We start from the raw sequence: 18798 nt of genomic DNA, 5'->3' as shown, positions 1-18798 counted from the left end.
TAATTCAACAGCCGAGTGGGATTTGAACTCAGGACCATAGGATCCCAAGCCCACCACCTGAGAGAGATATATATATATATATATATATATATATATATATATATATATATATATATGTATATATATATATATATATATGTATATATATATATATATATATATATATATATATATATATATATATATATATATATATATATATATGTATATATATATATATATATGTATATATATATATATGTATATATGTATATATATATATATATATATGTATATATATATATATATATATATATATATATATATATATATATATATGTATATATATATATATGTATATATATATATATGTATACATATATATATATATATATATATATATATATATATATATATATATATATATATATATATATATATATATATATATATATATATATATATATATATATATATATATATATATATATATATATATATATATATATATATATATATATATATATATATATATATATATATATATATATATATATATATATATATATATATATATATATATATATATATATATATATATATACAAATATTGTTACGAATTCGCGCCCGCCGGCGTGCGATCGACCGCGTGTAGCCAAAAGCGGCTGCCTCGCCCACCGGAACGGACAATTCAGTCATGACCCTCCGGGAACTACCGCCCGGAGCCAGTCAGGGGTGGGGGTTTAACCTCACCACAACGCAGTCCGCATTCTACCCGCGCAAAATAGGGTCTGATCGCCGAATGGTCGATTTACCTAAGTACTCGCGCGAGTAGCGTACCGAGGAGTTGTACCACGCCACAGGCCGACTCTGGACACGAACCGCTTAAGCGGTTCGTTCCGTATTACAGCGATAACCGGGCGGAGTTATCGTCGGCCTTGACGGTTCCGATTAATAACCGCGATGTTGAAACCCACTACGAATCCCTTACGTGATGCAAGATGGAGATTCAATAAAAGGAAGGAGATGAAGCAAAGCGGGAAACAGTTCAACAAGCAATGCACATTTATTAAGGAAACACGGAAGGCACGTATATTACAGTCAAAACAAGATGCAACAAAAGCAAATGCAATACAACCGAATAAAAGGGCAATTATTTACAACACTTATACAGTTCTACTTGTCGGGACTCGGCGCCACATCACTCATTCCAAAAAGCAAAGGAAAGAAAGCCACCCTCACAGGCAAGGAGGCAGACAGGTCCGTGGACCAAATGTTCGTGGATCCTGGAGGAACGGCCAGGTCCACGAGACCGAGAAGGTCTTACCCGCGTCCTCATGACACGATGGCGGGCAAGCCGCAATGTTCGCGCAGCTGCGCCCCGACTCCGTGCCTCTGGCGTGATCGGCGAGCCCTCTCCGGCGTGCTCCGCGCAAGCAGTTTTGTTGGCACCACGTTTAGGGTGGGGGAGGAACGGGGCCCCCCGGCACTATCTCAGCGCGGATGGGGGGGGGAGGAATTGCTGATGCTCAGCGAGAGGGGAATGGGCCGCTGGACCCACTTTGGGTTAAAGATCGCTGAACTCTGAGGAGGCCATCCTGGGGCTTAGATTGGGCCTCGGGGGAATAACCCCGCGACGAGACGAGCGACCCCCACACCGTAACCTCGTTGCCGACCGCCGTCTTCACTTGAATCGAACTTGAACTCTTCACTTGCCCCGACCAGCCGCCTGCCACTGAACTCCGCGAGTCGCCTTATGCTCGCGTCTTTATTGGCCGCAGGAGAAATATGCAAATTTCAAGATCAAAACGCGATTGGAGGCGGGGCCACGCCACCCTCTGTTCAGCCATTGGTGCGGCAAAAAGGGGGCGTCAACCTCTTTTGATCCGAATTCCTCTCGTAAAGAATCCACGTTCATCGCGCTTGGAGGCGGGGCCATACCGCCCGACGCTCGCCCATTGGATGGAGAAAAAGGGGACGTGAAGCCTTCCTGATCCGAATTTCTCCCTTGGAAAGGCCGCCATTCGCGCTCGCAGCTCGATGCATTCGGCACCAATCGCCGAACGGGCCCTGGACAGCACGACGTTTGGTGTTGACTGGTGGTGTGGTCGATGGTTGTAGAAGGAGATAGGCGAAGGTGGTAGGGGGTTTTCTGTGGTGGTTTGGTGGTTGGCGGGCGTCGTTTGGGAATGGCGGTGAAGCGATGTTTGCGGGATGGAGTTGTGAAGGTAAAGGTAATGGCTTTTTGCGTTGTTGGCGGCTTAATGGTCCAAAATAACAAGAGACAGAAAAATGGCTAACTCAAAGCGTCGCAGCCCGGATGAATCACACATATTCCCTCGAAACAACGGTTTCTTGCTAACTACACATGAACTTATCGATATATCTCACCTGAGGACTTTATGGTGTAATGCGAATTTCCACAACCGTAACAATATATATATATATATATATATATATATATATATATATATATATATATATATATATATATATATATATATAAATTTAATTTACATATATATATATATATATATATATATATATATATATATATATATATATATATATATATATATATATATATATATATATATATATATATCACAGGATAACAACCACACGACATGACTACCAAATTGTAGTTTGATGACTATGGTCTCGAGGTTTGGCCGGAGGTCTCACCAGTGCGTACCTTCGTGACGTGTTGCTCGTTTGGTTCCCACCACTTGCTTTGTTCATCCGTCTCAGCGGCGCGCTTCTCTTTGACATGTTGCCTGTTTTGTTGCCGACGTCTCCTCGCTTCATCAGGAGTCGCAGCAGCGCGTACATCCCTGATGTGTTGCCTGTTCTGTTCCCGACGTCTCCTCGTTTGTTCGGGAGTCTCAGCAGCGCGTACCTCCCTGACGTGTTGCCTGTTCTGTAGCCGACGCCTCTCTATTTGTTCAGGGGTCGCAGCAGCACGTACCTCGGCCACATGCTGCCTGTGTTGTGATATGCGTCGCTCAGCTTGTTCTGGTGTTTCATTTGCTCGGGTCCTTCTCTTCCTTTCTCGATCCTTTGCCCGACGTTCCTTCAACACCGTATCGGAATATTTGCACGTCATTGTACTTTTGTTTGAGGTTTCGTACATCTCCATACCGAAGCACAGATTACGAATGCTTCGGAGATTGCCCTCAGGATCCACCGAGCGAGCTTGAAATGTGAGTCAAGGCCACTCGAGCGCGCTAGTCCAGCCCATGGTCTGAGGTGCGCTGCAAGGCCCGAAAGAGAAAAGCCACGATTGGGATCTTGAAACACAATTTATCTCAGCCGTGTATATGTCGCACATAATCTGTACATTCTTCACTCTCATGAGGTAAATTGGACAACTTCGTCACAATTTCATGAATGAAAAAATACAAGTAAGAGAAATTGCTTTTAATTCCAGAGTGTTGCCGGTGTACATATGTTATTTTCGATCTGATGAACGATCTGTACGAAAGTTCATCCGTATGCGGACTGCCGGACTCGCACACACACACACACACACACACAAATTTCAGTCGCCTCTTCCGTCCCTTCGGGAATTGGGTGAGGAAATTACAAGACAGAGCATTTAAAAAATTCAGAGCCTCGCCGGGGTATATAGATCGCAGTAGATCTAAGACACAGCGTGGAATCACTCAAATCGTGGAGCCAGGAGTGATGATCATGCAAGTTGGTGATTCCAGACACTCTTTGTTATGCGTGGTGCATTCTGGGTATTTAATCCCAGCATCTTCACCACTAATCTTTGAAACCATTTAATTAATAAGATACAGGGGCAATACCCCCTGGGCACTAACCTGGTAACGGCTGGATAAAGACAACCAGGGAAGCACCGGTAGGCATGGATAAACCGCAAAATACATATCGGAGAAATAAGAAAGGAACCTTGGAACATCACGGTGATGAAAGTTGTGCTCAAGTTTCATCGAAATTGTGTGTGTGGTTTCAGAGAAGAAAGCAAATCCATATTTCGCGGGGGGGCAACCTCCCCTTAAACCCCCTCAGACCCCGATTGTTTTAATGCCATGAACAAACTTTGGTACATCACGGGTGATGAAGGTTGTGATCAAGTTTCATCAGAATTGCATGTGTAGATTTTGAGAAGAAAGCAAAAACCTCCTTCGGGGGGTTGTGGGGGTAACCCCCCTTTAATCTCTCTCCGTCGACCCCTCAGACCCCGACTTTGTTAATGCCATGAACAAACTTTGGTACATCACGGGTGATGAAGGTTGTGGTCAAGTTTCTTCAGAATTTCAAGTGTAGATTCTGAGAAGAAAGCAAAAAGCTATTTTGGTGGGCAACCCCCGTTGACCCCCTCAGGGCCCGATTTTATTTATGCCATAAACAAACTTTGGTACATACACGGTGATGAACACTATGGTAAATTTTCATCAAAATCCTATATTTAGTCTTAGAGAAGAAATTGCAAGTATAGGTGGACAGACGGACGACACGCCGTCCCATAAGCTCCCCGGAACTATGTGCCAGGTGAGCTTAGGGGGGAACTTTTAATTTCGAGCTTTTTTGTGGTGGCAAAGTTGTTTAATGCACTCAAAAATCAAATGTAAATGTGCATTCATACTTTTATTTCTACTTTTCATCCTAACTCTTCAAGATCAACAGAGATGCAACTCCGCCCTATTGTACAGTAATGACACAACATTTACTGCTTGTAAACGTCAACAGTTTAATCAAAGCTTTTTTCAGCCATCGCAGCTGCCACTTCCATTCCCGATGACATCACTGCCGTTTTCCAAACGTAGCTTTTCAACATATGAATTCTAAACATAACATTTCCCTCCCTTTTTTAAAAAACAATTAACCAACCACATAATCCTTCAACCAGAGCCGTTCGCCATATTAACGTGTTTTCTCATATGAGAGCCAAATTTTTTTCACCTGTCACACAATGAGTGTGTGTGTGTGTGTGTGTGTGTGTGTGTGTGTGTGTGTGTGTGTGTGTGTGTGTGTGTGTGTGTGTGTGTGTGTGTGTGTTTGTGTTGTTCATAAATTGTAACATATTGTCTGCTAACTCCCCTATCCCCACTAATCCCCAGCACACACAAACACTCTGTCTCTGTCTCTGTCTCTGTCTCTGTCTCTGTCTCTGTCTCTGTCTCTGTCTCTGTCTCTGTCTCTGTCTCTGTCTCTGTCTCTCTCTCTCTCTCTCTCTCTCTCTCTCTCTCTCTCTCTCTCTCTCTCTCTCTCTCTAAACGTATCTGGATGGTGGTTATGCCCAGATGGTGGTTATCTCTGCACATATCCAGATGGTGGTTATCTCCATACGTATTTGGATGGTGGTTATCTCCACACGTATCCAAACGGTGGTTATCTCCGCACGTATCCAAACGGTGGTTATCTCCGCACATATCCAGACGGTGGTTATCTCCACACATATCCAGACGGTGGTTATCTCCGCACGTATCTGGACGGTGGTTATGTCCAGATTGTGGTAATCTCCATAGTGTCCAGACTGTGGTTATTTCCAGGTGGACCCTCCCTTCACACGGCCTTCCCTTCACGCTGCCTTCTCTTGCCCTCCTCTCACATTGCTTCCTTTCCCCCACCCCTGCTTCCTCGGTCTCTCTACCTCCTCGCTCCTCCACCCCTCTCTCTCCTCCCGTCTTCCCCCCCCATCCCCCCTTCGTATACCTGTCGTCTGGACGGTAGTTATCTCTGGACGTGTGCGGACAGTGGTTATGTCTGAACGGACCCTCCTCTCACACTGACTTACCTTGACCTCCCCTCATGCTGCTTTCCCTTCACGTATCTTGACAGTGGTTATGTCCAGATGGTAGTTATCTCCAGGCGTGTCCAGACGGTGGTTATGTCTGGATGGAACCTCCCCTCACACTGCCTTACCTTGTGCTCCCCTCACGCTGTCTTCCCTTTGCCTCCCTCACCTGCTCCCCTCACACTGCCTTCCCCTCCCTTCATGCTGCCTTTGCATCCCCTTGCACTGCCTTCCCCTCCCCTCATGCTGCCTTCCCATCCCCTCACACTGCCTTCCCTTTCCCTCACACTGCCTCCACCACTGTCCCTCATGCTGCCTCCACCCGCTTCACGCTAACTTTCACGCTGCGTTACTATTCCTGTTTCTGGCCCTCCAATCAACTGTGATCTACCCTTTGGGGAAACACAGGCTGTGGTGAACCGGTTGAAATGAGGTAAAGCTCCTGGGATCAAACATGCTGAACTTCTCAATGTTGGTGGAAATACTGTACTTGTGTCGTTGTATGCAGTTCTGTGCTCTGCCTGGAACACAGGCATCATCCCAACTGACTGGAAGAGAGGCCTTGTTGTCCCTCTCTGGAAAAGGAAGGGTGATTGCCAGGACCGCAACAACTTCCGAGGGGTGACGCTGCTCTCAGTGCCGGGCAAGGTCTTTGCTCAGATATTTCTTGTTCTTGATAGGGTTCGCCACCATCTGCTTGAGCACCAGCGTCCAGAGCAGTCAGGCTTTATACCAAAGAGGTCAACGATTGACCGTATCCTTACTCTTCAAGTCCTCACCGAACGCAGATGAGAGTTTCACAGCTGATGTTGATCTCTGCAAAGCATTCGATTCAGTGAATCGGGATGCCCTCTGGAGGATTCTTGGTCTTCGTGGTTAATTATTATTTGGCAAAAAAATAAAAATTCGATTTCATTGCTTTCTCGAGATATGGCATGAATAATTAGTAATACTAGCACCTGCCCGTAAAAAAATTAAATAAACAAATAAATAAATAAATATTCCAACCGTGAGCAAGAAACAACAACCACACAGGCCGTTTCTTCGCTCTCGCGTGCCCGTACGTGCGTGGCGCGGAAGTTCGCATATCACAGTTACGATGATTCGCAATTTAGGTTTTAATGGCCAATTATTCAATTAGCGCCAACGTATTTTACCTTTTCGCAATGTTGTCGCAAAGAAAAACAAAAAGAGAAGAGAAGAGAGGAAAAAAATTTACTTCCTGGTTCGGAGCATACCAGCACTCTGATGTTACCGAAATGTATGCACCGTCTAATATGAAAACGATCATAACTTGGGGCATTGTGTTTATCTATAAATGCGCATAAGAAATCGAGAAATTATTAGAATACACGAAGTCATCATTATCTGGAAGTCCGTACGTTGTAACCTTTAATGAGGAACGCGGCTGAGCTTCCCTTCCCCATCGGCCACGCCCACGCAACAACGTGTCTCGTCATTGGTTTGGTAAATAATGGCCATAACTTGGGAAGCACTTGTCCGATTAATATCAAACCTTGGAAAGGCACATCCTCAGGGCCCCAGCAATATATCTGGCAAGTTTCAATTAGATCGGACCAGCGGTTGTCGAGAAACAGCGGTCACAGACACTCACACACACACACACACACACAGATTGCTGGAATTATAGATAGATGGCATCATAAAACAGTATTGTTGACATCAAATATGTGAAGCTTCCTTTTTCCAAGTGTGCCTGGTGTATCAAAAGTCTTCTCTTTTGCCTGATATGCCTGGAGTATCAAAGGAAATTCCGAAGTATGTCAGATATCTCTATATTTCTCTATATCTCGGATGATTGTTGTGAATATTGGATGATGATGACGATGTTCGATCATGTGTTTTTGTGTTGATGGTGTCCTCTGAATGAAGCTGTTTTGCAGCATTCGTGGGATATTATGTAGTATTTTTATGAGGAAGGATATTTGTTGTTGCAATGAGTAATTAATTATTATTTGGCAGATTTCGTTTTTTAATCGCTGTTTAATTTAGGATTGATTTCGGTTTGATTTAAAGGGTTTTTTTTTAATCGTTCAATGGGTGTTCTTTGTGGAGATGTTGACACTATATTTGAAATATAAAATGATTTATTTTTTTGGCTGTGCGCATGGTACATCGTAAGTCCTCTCTTTTCTTGATATGCCTAGAGTATCAAAAGAAATCACTTAGTATGTCAGACATTTATGTATTTCTTTACATCTAGGAAGATTGTTGTGTATATTCGAAGATTATGGCAATGTTAGCGATGTTGGATAATGTTGGGTGATGTTGTGTTGTGTTGATGATGTCAAGCAAACTGTTTCGCAGACTTCATAATTTCTAGTTGTTATTGGAGTTCGTCAGGGGTGTGTACTGGCCCCCACACTTTTCAGTGCTTGTATGGACTGCATTCCGGGGAGGATGTCGGAGAGATCAAGCTGCGGTGCATCATTTGGGAATGTCGAGATCACTGACCTTGATTTCGCAGATGATGCAGTCATCTTTGCGGAGACACTGGATAACCTTTCAGGGGCCCTTGGGGTGCTGAATGAGGAGTCAGAGCCGCTGGGATTACGGGTTTCTTGGGTCAAAACTAAGATCCAGGCTTTCAATGACATCTTGGATGCTGCCATCCTGTCTGTACCTGTTTGTGGTGAGGATGTTGAGGTCGTGGTGAGATTCACTTACCTTGGCAGTGATATTCATGTCGCTGCTGGCTGCGGGCCAGAGGTCAATAGACATCTGGGTCGGGCCTGAGGAGTCATGGATTCACTGGATCATTTGGTGTGGCACTGCCAGTACCTGTGGGGAAGGACAAAATCCGAGTCTTCGGGTCCTTGGTGCTTCCAGTCTTGCTCAACAGATGTGAGACTTGGACCCTGATCAGGGATCTGAGATGGAGACTTAATTCCTTAGGTACCAGTTCTCTTTGGAGAATCCTTAGCTATCGCTGGCTGGACTTTGTGTCCACTGAGCGGTTGCTGAGAGAGATTCAAATGAGATTTGTTACCTGCATAGTCCGTGAGCGTCAGCTGCGTCTGTATGGACATGTGGCTCATTTTCTTGACGCTGATCCTGCTCAACAGATTCAGCGAGGGAGCCTCGTGAGTGGAGGACGCCAATTAGCCGACCGCATGCCTCGTGGTTGCAGCAGGTTGATCAGCATCTCAAGGAGATGTGGATTGGCCAGGCATCTGCCAGGAGAATGGCCAGACGGAGCCCCCTTGAGTACTGGTGGAAAGTGGACGTAGCGACGCGCTGCTCTGGTGCATGCTCCCATACCTGAACCTGACCTTTCACCAGGTCAATGGCAGTGGTCTCATTCATCTCGCACCAACGAGCCAAGCTGTTTCCATTCCAAAAGGCTCTGATCAAAGCCTTCTCATATGATGTTGTTCTTACAGAGGCAATGTCGCCCCGCCAAAGTTCAGTGCACTCCGTCAGAACACGTATTCATCCGTTTTACCAAGCGATTTGTTCAGCTACTTCTTCTCATCAATAACCTTGATATTCCTTCACTCAGCCCCACACATACAGCTAGCTCTCTGCTTTTTATACAGCATCATACTTTTTTTTTTAATTTCAGTTACCTTTTACCAAAGAATAGACCTCAACCTCTCCAATTATGTGGTATGTATTACTGATCCGTCAGAGTACCCTTAGCTACACCATCAGTTGCGATATTACATCATTATCAGGAAGATATGTTTACTCGTTTATCAGAGTATTGATACAAAATATATTATCTCCGAAAAGTTATGAAACCCCTTTCCTTGCCAACTGTAGAATTGTGCAGTATCTTATTCCACCCAGAATGTAAAGTGTGTCCAATGTTTGTGCAATTTACTTGTTGTCATTTTGATTAGTTATCATTAGCTATGACGGCCAACTTCTTCAAGAGTAGCAATAGGTACTCCTTTCTTATTGAGTACCATTGGAATGGCACTTCTTTCCCTTTTAAAGTTATAACTTTGCTCAGAAAGAGTGAGAGTGAGAATGAGAAAGAGAAACACCTGAGAGTTAAGAAAGTGGGGAGAATAGAGTCGGCGAAGTGAAGAAAGACAGGCAGTTGAGAATCCGTTGAGAAGAATAGGAGAATCATCAAGTGCAAGTTGAGGGTGTTCATTTGTGCGTTGGTAAAGGGATAATGTTCTCACAGGCAGGGTGATTCATCAATGTGTGTGCCGTCCCTCGGATGGACGTTAAACTGGGCATCTCGTCTGCCGGCAAGAGTTGGTGGACGTTAAAGATCCAACAGTGGCATCCATGAAGTGTAGGTGAGCTATTGCCGGCACCATGAACAAATTACAAGATTCCTGCACCAACTCCTGCTGGGAGAGGCATGGCAGCGAGCTATTATCCCACCCTTTATTTATTTTATTTTATTTATTTGAATGCAGCCGATGGCTGTTTGGCTGCCTCATCTTCTGGTGGTGCGGCGTGCCACTGATGTAGTGCCCTCTATTACCAGTATACTGGTACTCATTTCACTGACCTCGGAAGGATGACAGGTTCATTTAACCTCTCCTCGTGTAAATTCAATGGCCAACAGGGGCTCCAACGAAAGAAGCTAAGATCTTAAGCCAGCTACCTTAACCGTTAAGCCAACACGAGATTTAGAGGGATGGCAAACCAGCCAGCATGACCCTGGCCTAGAAACTGCTTCGACAGAACCAATGCTCTGTAACCAGAGTATAGTTCATCGGAGAGGGACAATGCTGCCTCCTCACCTGACAGCACCACCACCCACAAGTCCATCAGAACATTTGGGCGTGCAAGTACTGCTTACTTGACCCGGGGTGTGCAGAGCTCACACAGTCAGGCCACTTTCGGCACCAGGGCTGAACACACTGAAACCTCATTCCTTGAACCCCCAATCCTGATATCCAAATTATTTTATCTGCTCTCATTTACTTATTCATTTATAACTCGCAAATACCATCCGGCGCTTCGCTCACGCGAATACTAAAGGGGGGGAGGGAGAAGAAGAGGGAGAGAGGGGTGAGGGAGAGAGAGAGTGGGGAGAGATGAGGGAGGGGAGCGGGAAAGGGTGGGGGAAGGGAAGACAGTGCGAGGTGAGAGTAAGGGAAGGCAGACATGCGGTGCAGCATTAATTACTGCCCGGACAGGTCCAGAGGCAAACACCGCCTGGACACGTCCAGAGACAAACACCGCCCAGATGCGTCCAGAGACAAACACCGCCTGGATACAAACACCACTCGGACACGTCTGGAGACAAACTCCCGTCCGGAATTAAACACCGCCCGGGCATGTTCGGAGACAAACCCTGCACAGAAACATATCGAGACAAACACTGTCCAGACATAACCACCGTCTGGATATGTCCAGAGACAGACAGAGAGAGGTGTGGGAGGAGGGTGTTTCACTGTTTTAGGAGGAGGTAGAGTAAGGATGGGACACAGAGAAAGAGAGTAATGTTTTATGAACAACACACACACACACACACACACGCACACGCACACGCACACGCACACACACGCACACACACACACAGCTCATTTCGGCAACAACCTAAAAACCATGAGTAGCTTTCACCGAAAAACAACATTGCATTTATACATTGTCGCAGCCATGGTGGTGAGGTTAATTCCCCCAACCCATTTGTCATGGACGGGCGGTTAACACCGACCCGGCCGGGTCGCCGAGCGGTTTTCCTTCGAGGCGAACACGTAATCCTTGGAGATTATGGTGTGTGGGAGGGTATGGAGTGGCAAATTCGCGTATACGATGGAAGCACAGCACAAGGGGTTTATCTCGAGTCCACACCAAATAGACAACACAAGCAACTTAAAATATACACGGGGGTTTAACGAACATCGATCAAATATTTACAATGGTAACTAGAAGGGCAATTGGGAGAGCACATACCTCCGCCACATCATGTCTGATCCCCGAGAACATATCAGGCCCAATACATTTTTTAAATATCATGCTATACAGTTCTATATTTTTTTTGGCCCGATCTCTCAATGGTGAAGAATCACTTTAAAAATTAAATAATTCTCATATCCAGATCCAGATTCGGATCTTCATCAAAATCAAATCATTTCTTCCTTGTCACACACCGAACCTGGCAACAAAATTTCATCCGGATCCGTCCACAACTTTTTCAGATATCCTGTACACAAACAAACAGACAGAAAGGGGTGAAAACATAACCTCCTTCACCTTCGGTGGCGGTGGTAAAAATTCAAGATGTAATAAGAGGTAAATTAGGCTGGTAAATTAGGCGAGGTAAATTAAAGCTGAAAGTCAAGTGGTCTCTACACATGGACTTTAATCCAGACAAGGGGAAAAGAAAAGAAAATCCTCTCTTTATTCTGGCTCTTAGCTTTGTCCAGAGATGGTCTTTTTATGAGCTTTGGGGTCAAACTGCGTCGTCCTGCGTGGGAAGATGTTCCCAAAATGGCGACGAGCCGCTCTCTGGATGGGAAAATGTACGTGCGATAATTTGTGAAGCGGTATTCAACGCCAGGGCTCAGGAACCGCCGTGCGGCCTCTTCTCATGAACGAATATGCCAAATATTCCTCTTTTCCATGAGGTCTGCGCACAGCGATCGCCCACCTTTCCCCTTGAACACACAACGGGATAATGCTGAGTTCGCTGAGACGCACACTCCTCTTCCTCTCTTTCTCATAATCGTACAACTTCATGACTCAGCCAAACAGGAATGGCTTGCGTTTTGCCCAGCACGTTGGAAATGCACCAGCACGAACACGAGAATCACACAGTCATTTCGTCGTACTGAGGAGAGAAAAAAACGAGATCCTCCATCTCATCCATATTCCTCCACAAACCATATTCTCCCAAAAACCGTGTCCTCACCGTTCTCCCATCATGCCCTCACCCACTCTTTCACATCACACTGACCAATCATAAGCCTCGAGGATGTGATTTGCTGAAACGAAGCTGGGAAGGCGGGGCTTCTTGCCTGCTTGGACGTGCGGCTCGATTGTCGCCGTTTTAAGGACGTGCTCTTTTATTTCTGGCTTATAAATGCAAAAACGTAGGAAAAGGTCACAGAGGGCAATTACATACTGGGTGAAATTGGCCTTAATCCCTACTTAATGAACAAAGCCCCCCCCCCCCCCTGCGTGGTGGCAAGTAACAATTAAGCTCACAATTTTGCTCCTGAAATTACATCACGATGTCTCCTACACGTCCACGGACCAAGCAACTCTATACAATCCGAATTGTGCAATGAAATTCCTCCCTCTACTCCCACAACTCCAATATGTTCACAAACATTAATCTTTATAAACAGCTGCGTGTGACAGATGGAAAACAACATTTGGCTCAGTAATTAGAAAACACGTTAATACGGCAAATGGCTCGTAAATCGGGTGTTATTTCACAACGATTCACTCAGGATGATGGAGCACAAACCACTCGCTCAGGGCGACAGAGTACAAAATACTCGCTCATGGCGATGGAGCACGAACCACTCGCTCATGGCGATGGAGCACAAACCACTCGCGGCGATGGAGCACGAACCACTCGCTTAGGGTGGTGGAGCATGAACCACTTACTCAGGGCAAGGGAGCACGAACCACTTACTCAGGGCAAGGGAGCACGAACCACTCGCTTAGGGTGGTGGAGCACGAACCGCTTAATCAGGGCGAGGGAGCATGAACCACTCACTCAGTGCGAGGGCGAAAGAACCACTCGCTCAGGGCTACAAAACACGAACCACTTACTTAGGGCGACGGAGCATGAACCACTCGCTCAGGGTGACAGAGCATGAACCACTCACTCATGGTGACCAAGCACAAACCACTCACTCATGGTGACCGAGCACGAACCACTCGCTCATGGTGATGGAGCACGAACTACTCGAGGATGACGGAGCACGAACTACTCGATCAGGGTGATGGAGCACAAACCAGTCGCTCTGAATGACGTGGTGGTCAAAAGCATCCGCCGTGAGTGAACGATTCGCTCAGAAGGACGTAGCGCAGTTCCACAATCGACTGTAAGGCATTCGGCAAGTGGCTTAAGCACTCATGCAAGCACTCCAATTAAATGGTTGATTCGGAATGGTTGGGCAGGCTGTCACTGCACATCATATAAGATCCTTTTAACTTTAAAGCCGGTCTTCACCACACACAGCAGCAGTTTATGAAATAAAACGAATTCGTTCAAATAATGACTTTATCCACAAAAGAGTTGCAGCTTAATGCAGAACAACCCTGAGACATCGCAAAGTTCAATCGCTCGTGAAATAAACATTGCAGATTACCCACCATCTTACCTGCTTATCTGTGCTCGTGTCACGTGGTACATCAGTTTGGGGGTCCACCCAAATTAATTCATACCCCATACCAAGTCTCAGAATTAAGGCCACTGTTTGTGATAATGCACATGCTTTTGATATTCCTAAGATTCTTTATAATGTTATGCAATTATTCCAAGATGTGTGCAGACAATCTGAATGCATTACCGATGTGGTCTAATGAATGTACAGTGAGGAATGTTAGAGAACAACAATCTGCTTTTAGACTACACATTAAGGGGAGCTGATGCAATCATTCTCAGGTCATTGTCAGCATGGCGAAGAAGAAAGAAGTCAGTGAGGACCTTCGATTGTGAATTGTGAATGCTCACAAGGAGGGGAAAGGCTACAAAGCTATTTCGAAGTAGTTCCGAGTGCCAGTTGCCACCATACAAAGCATAATTAGGAAGTACAAGGAGTTCCACACTGTAAAAAACATTGAAGGACGTGGTCGGAAGCCAAATGTGTCGCCTCGTCTGGCAAGAAAAGTATAGTGAGAGGCCAACAACAATCCACGGATCACTATTAAGGCTCTCCTGCACAACCTTAGCGAGTCTGGGACCAATATATCAAGGCAGACACTCCAGCGGACGTTGCACCAGGGGGGTCTCCATGGATGCCGACCAAGAAAGATTCCACTCCTCCATCCCAGGCACAGAAATGCTCGTCTAGCCTTTGCAAAAGCTCACCTGGACAAAGATCCAAGCTTTTGGTCCTCAGTTCTGTGGTCAGTTGAGACGAAAATGGAGCTTTTCGGGCACAGAGATATTTCTTTCATTTGGCGAAAGAAAGGTGAAGCATACAACCCGAAGAACACAGTCCCGACCGTCAAGCATGGAGGCGGGAGCATAATGCTTTGGGGATGTTTCTCAGCCAGTGGGCCCGGAAATCTCGTCAAAGAGGATGGCATCATCAAAAAGGAGCAGTACATCAAGATCCTTGAGGAAAACATCAAACAGTCCGCAGAGAAACTTCACCTCGGGGAGCATTGGACATATCAGCAGGACAACGATCCAAAACACACCGCCAAGTCAGTCAAGAAATGGTTCCGGGATAATGATGTCGACGTTCTGGAGTGGCCAAGCCAAAGTCCGGACCTCAACCCAATCGAGAATCTGTGGAGGGAGCTCAAGACCGGAGTAATGGCATGGAAACCTTCCAACCTCAAAGACCTGGAGACCTTCGCGAAGGAGGAGTGGGCCAAAATCCCTGTAGCGACATGCAAAAACCTTGTGAGCAAGTATAAAAACCGTTTGGAGGCTGTAATCACAAACAGAGGCTTTTCCATTGATTACTGAATGTGACTTTGAACTGATCTAAAGGCCCGGTCACACCTTGACGTTTTAGCCAACGTATGCCGATTTTTGAATTTTTTTTCTAAAACGCTGCCACACGTTGAATACGTTATGGGTAAGTTTTGATAACATTGAGAGCACGCTGAAAAACACTGCCATACGTCGCTGTACGTTGGCTTTAAACGTTGTACTTTTTGGTTGTCCTCAAATTTTTTCATGCTTGAAATTTCACGACGTATGCCGGCGTATGACTCACACGTTCCGCGACGCTGGCCACAAGTTGTATGCACGGTCTGCGATCGTTGACAGACGTCAACACATGCTACTTGTAAGTTAATCATAAGTTGAGACACGCCGAGGTAATGTTTAGCGTACCGAAACTTATTTCAAACCTATGATTAACTTGTTGTTGGCACGTTACGCGATCGTTGCCACACGTCGACAGACGTTACTTTTTAAGTTACTCATAGGCTGAAAGACGTCGGTATAATGGATCGTCCTTGCGTCAGCGTCCACGGCCACGGCCAGGACACTTATTTGCAGCATTCTTCAAACTTTTCTTCGGCATGACGAGGATGTTCACACTTCGATGTCTAGCTTGGCTATGATTCCAATTGTCCATCGGCAGCGTCTATTTAAAATAGTCGAGTTTGAGCGTTTTAACACGTTCAGAAGAAACGCCTCAAATTTCCAAACCCCAGCGTCAAAAAACAAAGGCGAGTGACAGCAATTTAAATCGTTCATTGTAAACAATGAAACGAGCTGAGTGGTACCGTTTAAAAGTCGTTGAGTGTAAAAAAAAAAATCCAATTGTTGAGTGCAAGCGTCTACTTTCAATAGTGGAGATGCAGCCATTTAAATCGTTGAGTTTATCATTTAAATCGTTAAATCGTTAAACGCAAGGATGATCCATCATAACCCACACCCTCCCCCTCACACTCACCTACTACTGCCAACATGAACAAACTACTACTAATACTGATACTGATTCTGTTACTGCTGACATGGACATCGACTCAAAAAGGACTCGAAAACACTGTTGGGTTCCCCTTTTATGAGCAGCATTTTTATATACCAATTCCCAAAACCGCTGGGAACACGTCTTTATATGGCAGTTGTAAGCTAGAAACACGTTAATTTATTTTTTTTATGTCGACCGGAAGACGTCATTGGAATACGTCTACATACGTCGATGTGTGCTGGGACTACGTAAAGAATTGGTTCAAAGCACGTCAAACATAAGTTAGAAATAAGTTTCGCATAAAAAAGACCTTACCGCGACGTGTTTCGACTTATGAGGAGCTTATAAGTAGCCTTTGTGGACGTGTGTAAGCGTCCACATATCGTGTGTACAACTTATCCCCATCGCATGCGGAACGTGTGTCATACGCCGAGTATGTCGTAAAATTTTGAACATGTTTAAAATTTCTTGACGTACTCTACTTACTACGACGTATGATAGCGTACTTTAGCGTTCTACTCACGTATACCAAACTTACTCATACCGTATTCGACGTGCCCCAACGTTTTAGACACATTTTTCTTAGGTCGGCATACGCTGGCAAGATCGCCAAGGTGTGACCGCGATGTTGACACTTCCATTTCTACGGCAGTTATGATTCGAATCGTTGTGCGTCAGCCTTTTAATAGGCTACGTCACGACATCGTCGGCGATGCGTGCAACGCGCTATGCCTGAGTTAGACTATCGTTGGGCATCGGTTGTGTAGGCCGACAACAGGTTCAACATTCGTTGGTATAAGTTATCTATAACACAACGAAACGTTCTGTGTCCGTTACCAATGCGTTATACATAAGACCAAGTCGCTATGAATACGTCCGAATCTTTTAAAAAAAACATCAAAAGTTCAACGTAAGCCAGCGTTTTAGATGCATTTTAATACGTTGCCATCGCTGGCTAAAACGTCAAGGTGTGACCGGGCCTTAAGTAAGGGTATGAATAATTCTGGACACGAAATTTTTTTGTAAATCTATCAATAAAATACCCCCGAAACAATGTATTTCTTGAAATGTCTCTTGCAGTGATTCTTTCAACTGTTTGTCACATTCTTATGTAACTTAATCCAGAAGAAACTCATTCCTCAAATAACACGATTCAAAATACTCCAAATTTGGTAAGGGTATGAATAATTTTGGGCTTAACTGTATATTGGCTTTTGTTATATGACTCGTTATTTCTTTAAATTATCAGATTTTGACACTTATTCAATCCGGACGATGTCCAATCCTCAAAACTGAAATAATATTTCGATGATATACTTTAATTAGTCCGTGAGAGTAGATCGTGGAAAATCATATCACATAATGCATGAAATCGCTCCAAGCTCCTAATTTGAAAACTTATAGTACTTACAAAAGCGATGTATACAGCTTTCTGTAGCTATGATGAACAGGCAAGTGAGGAAAGTGAAATGAGTGAGGAATGAATGATGCATACAATGAGCGATGTATGCAGCGATTCGTAGCTTTTCCTATGAGTGAGGAAAGTGAAAAAAAACAAACACTTTTTCGTTCAAAAATCGTTGCGGCCTGTTACAAGTCAAGGCATGTTTGAACAGGCCAAAGAACATGGCGCATTCAGACCCCCAGTGAGGTTACTTAGGAAATGCCTTAAGACCCCCAAACAGCTAGGTGGCCAAGGATCGCCTTATAAAGGATATAACTAAATTAGGCCGTTAATTATCTTCAAAAGGGGTGTTTAAATGAACCCAAACACCAAATTTTCACTCTTGCACTTCCTTGGAGTTTTTTTTAGTATGCGTGCAAAGTTTCAGGCTGCTAAGTTTTTTTTTTTAGTTCTGGAGACACACTGACACACATACACACATTGACATTGATTAGTGTCGATTTTCCTCTCCCCATAATCCTTTCCATCCCCAAGTTTGTCATTGTGTAAACCTTGGATTTCAGTTGTGATTTTTATGTGTACATCATATAATGTTCATTTGCATTTTGTTTCTTTTTCCCCGTCACCAAGCTGAAAATGAACGGCTGTCATCAAAGTACCGAGAGAACGTCCCAAAGTAAGTTTGCTCTCCATTGTATACTATTCGCAATAAACTCATCTTTATTTATATTTCAGCGAAATATGAAAACTTCACTTTATCTTAAAGTAAACATGTAAACCGTGTAAACACGGCGAATCTGGCACTTTTAAGATTCCTCTAATATGTGTCACGCAGGAGCTCGGCCTTCAGATCGAAGCGTCCATCCAAAGTCATTTCGTGCCAGCCTGGTTTAAAATTTTGCCAAAAGGTGCCTGGAGAACAGAGACAAGGCTATTCCACTTCAGGGTGCACACAGGTGATGACACTACAATGATTATAAGGACACTTTGTGAGCAATCTGAATATTTCATTTCCATTTGAAGATAGACAACCATCGATGATTACCTTTCAGAGTTTGGGTTTTTGTGGTTTCAGATTTCTCACATATTTACGGCGCACG

General features: G+C 44.6%; 2 protein-coding genes across 13 annotated transcripts in view; one reads left to right on the top strand and one right to left on the bottom strand.

Annotated features, from left to right (window-relative positions):
- Window positions 1-3190, bottom strand: part of LOC147015035 (E3 SUMO-protein ligase PIAS2-like) — a 297048-nt gene extending 293858 nt beyond the window's left edge. The window contains exon 1 of the mRNA XM_085849372.1: window positions 2675-3190. Within this exon, the coding sequence (XP_085705498.1) occupies window positions 2675-3118 (444 nt within the window). The 5' untranslated portion in view covers window positions 3119-3190. The remainder of the gene's footprint in view (window positions 1-2674) is intronic.
- Window positions 1-18798, top strand: part of KATNAL2 (katanin catalytic subunit A1 like 2) — a 130693-nt gene that overhangs the window by 74909 nt on the left and 36986 nt on the right. For 11 of the 12 annotated variants that reach the window (XM_085849383.1, XM_085849377.1, XM_085849378.1 and 8 more), the window contains 2 exons: window positions 18329-18374; window positions 18534-18654. In XM_085849383.1, the coding sequence (XP_085705509.1) occupies window positions 18329-18374; window positions 18534-18654 (167 nt within the window). Of the gene's footprint in view, window positions 1-14150; window positions 15270-18328; window positions 18375-18533; window positions 18655-18798 lie in introns of those variants that run through there. The other variant, XM_085849385.1, reaches the window with a different exon arrangement.

The sequence above is a fragment of the Eptatretus burgeri genome, chromosome 12 (assembly GCF_056783735.1).
Source record: "Eptatretus burgeri isolate ZD-2024b chromosome 12, Ebu_testis_v1, whole genome shotgun sequence".
Taxonomy (NCBI): domain Eukaryota; kingdom Metazoa; phylum Chordata; class Myxini; order Myxiniformes; family Myxinidae; genus Eptatretus; species Eptatretus burgeri.
Note: the sequence above shows the minus strand (reverse complement) of the source record. Positions and strands in the feature narration are given on the sequence as shown.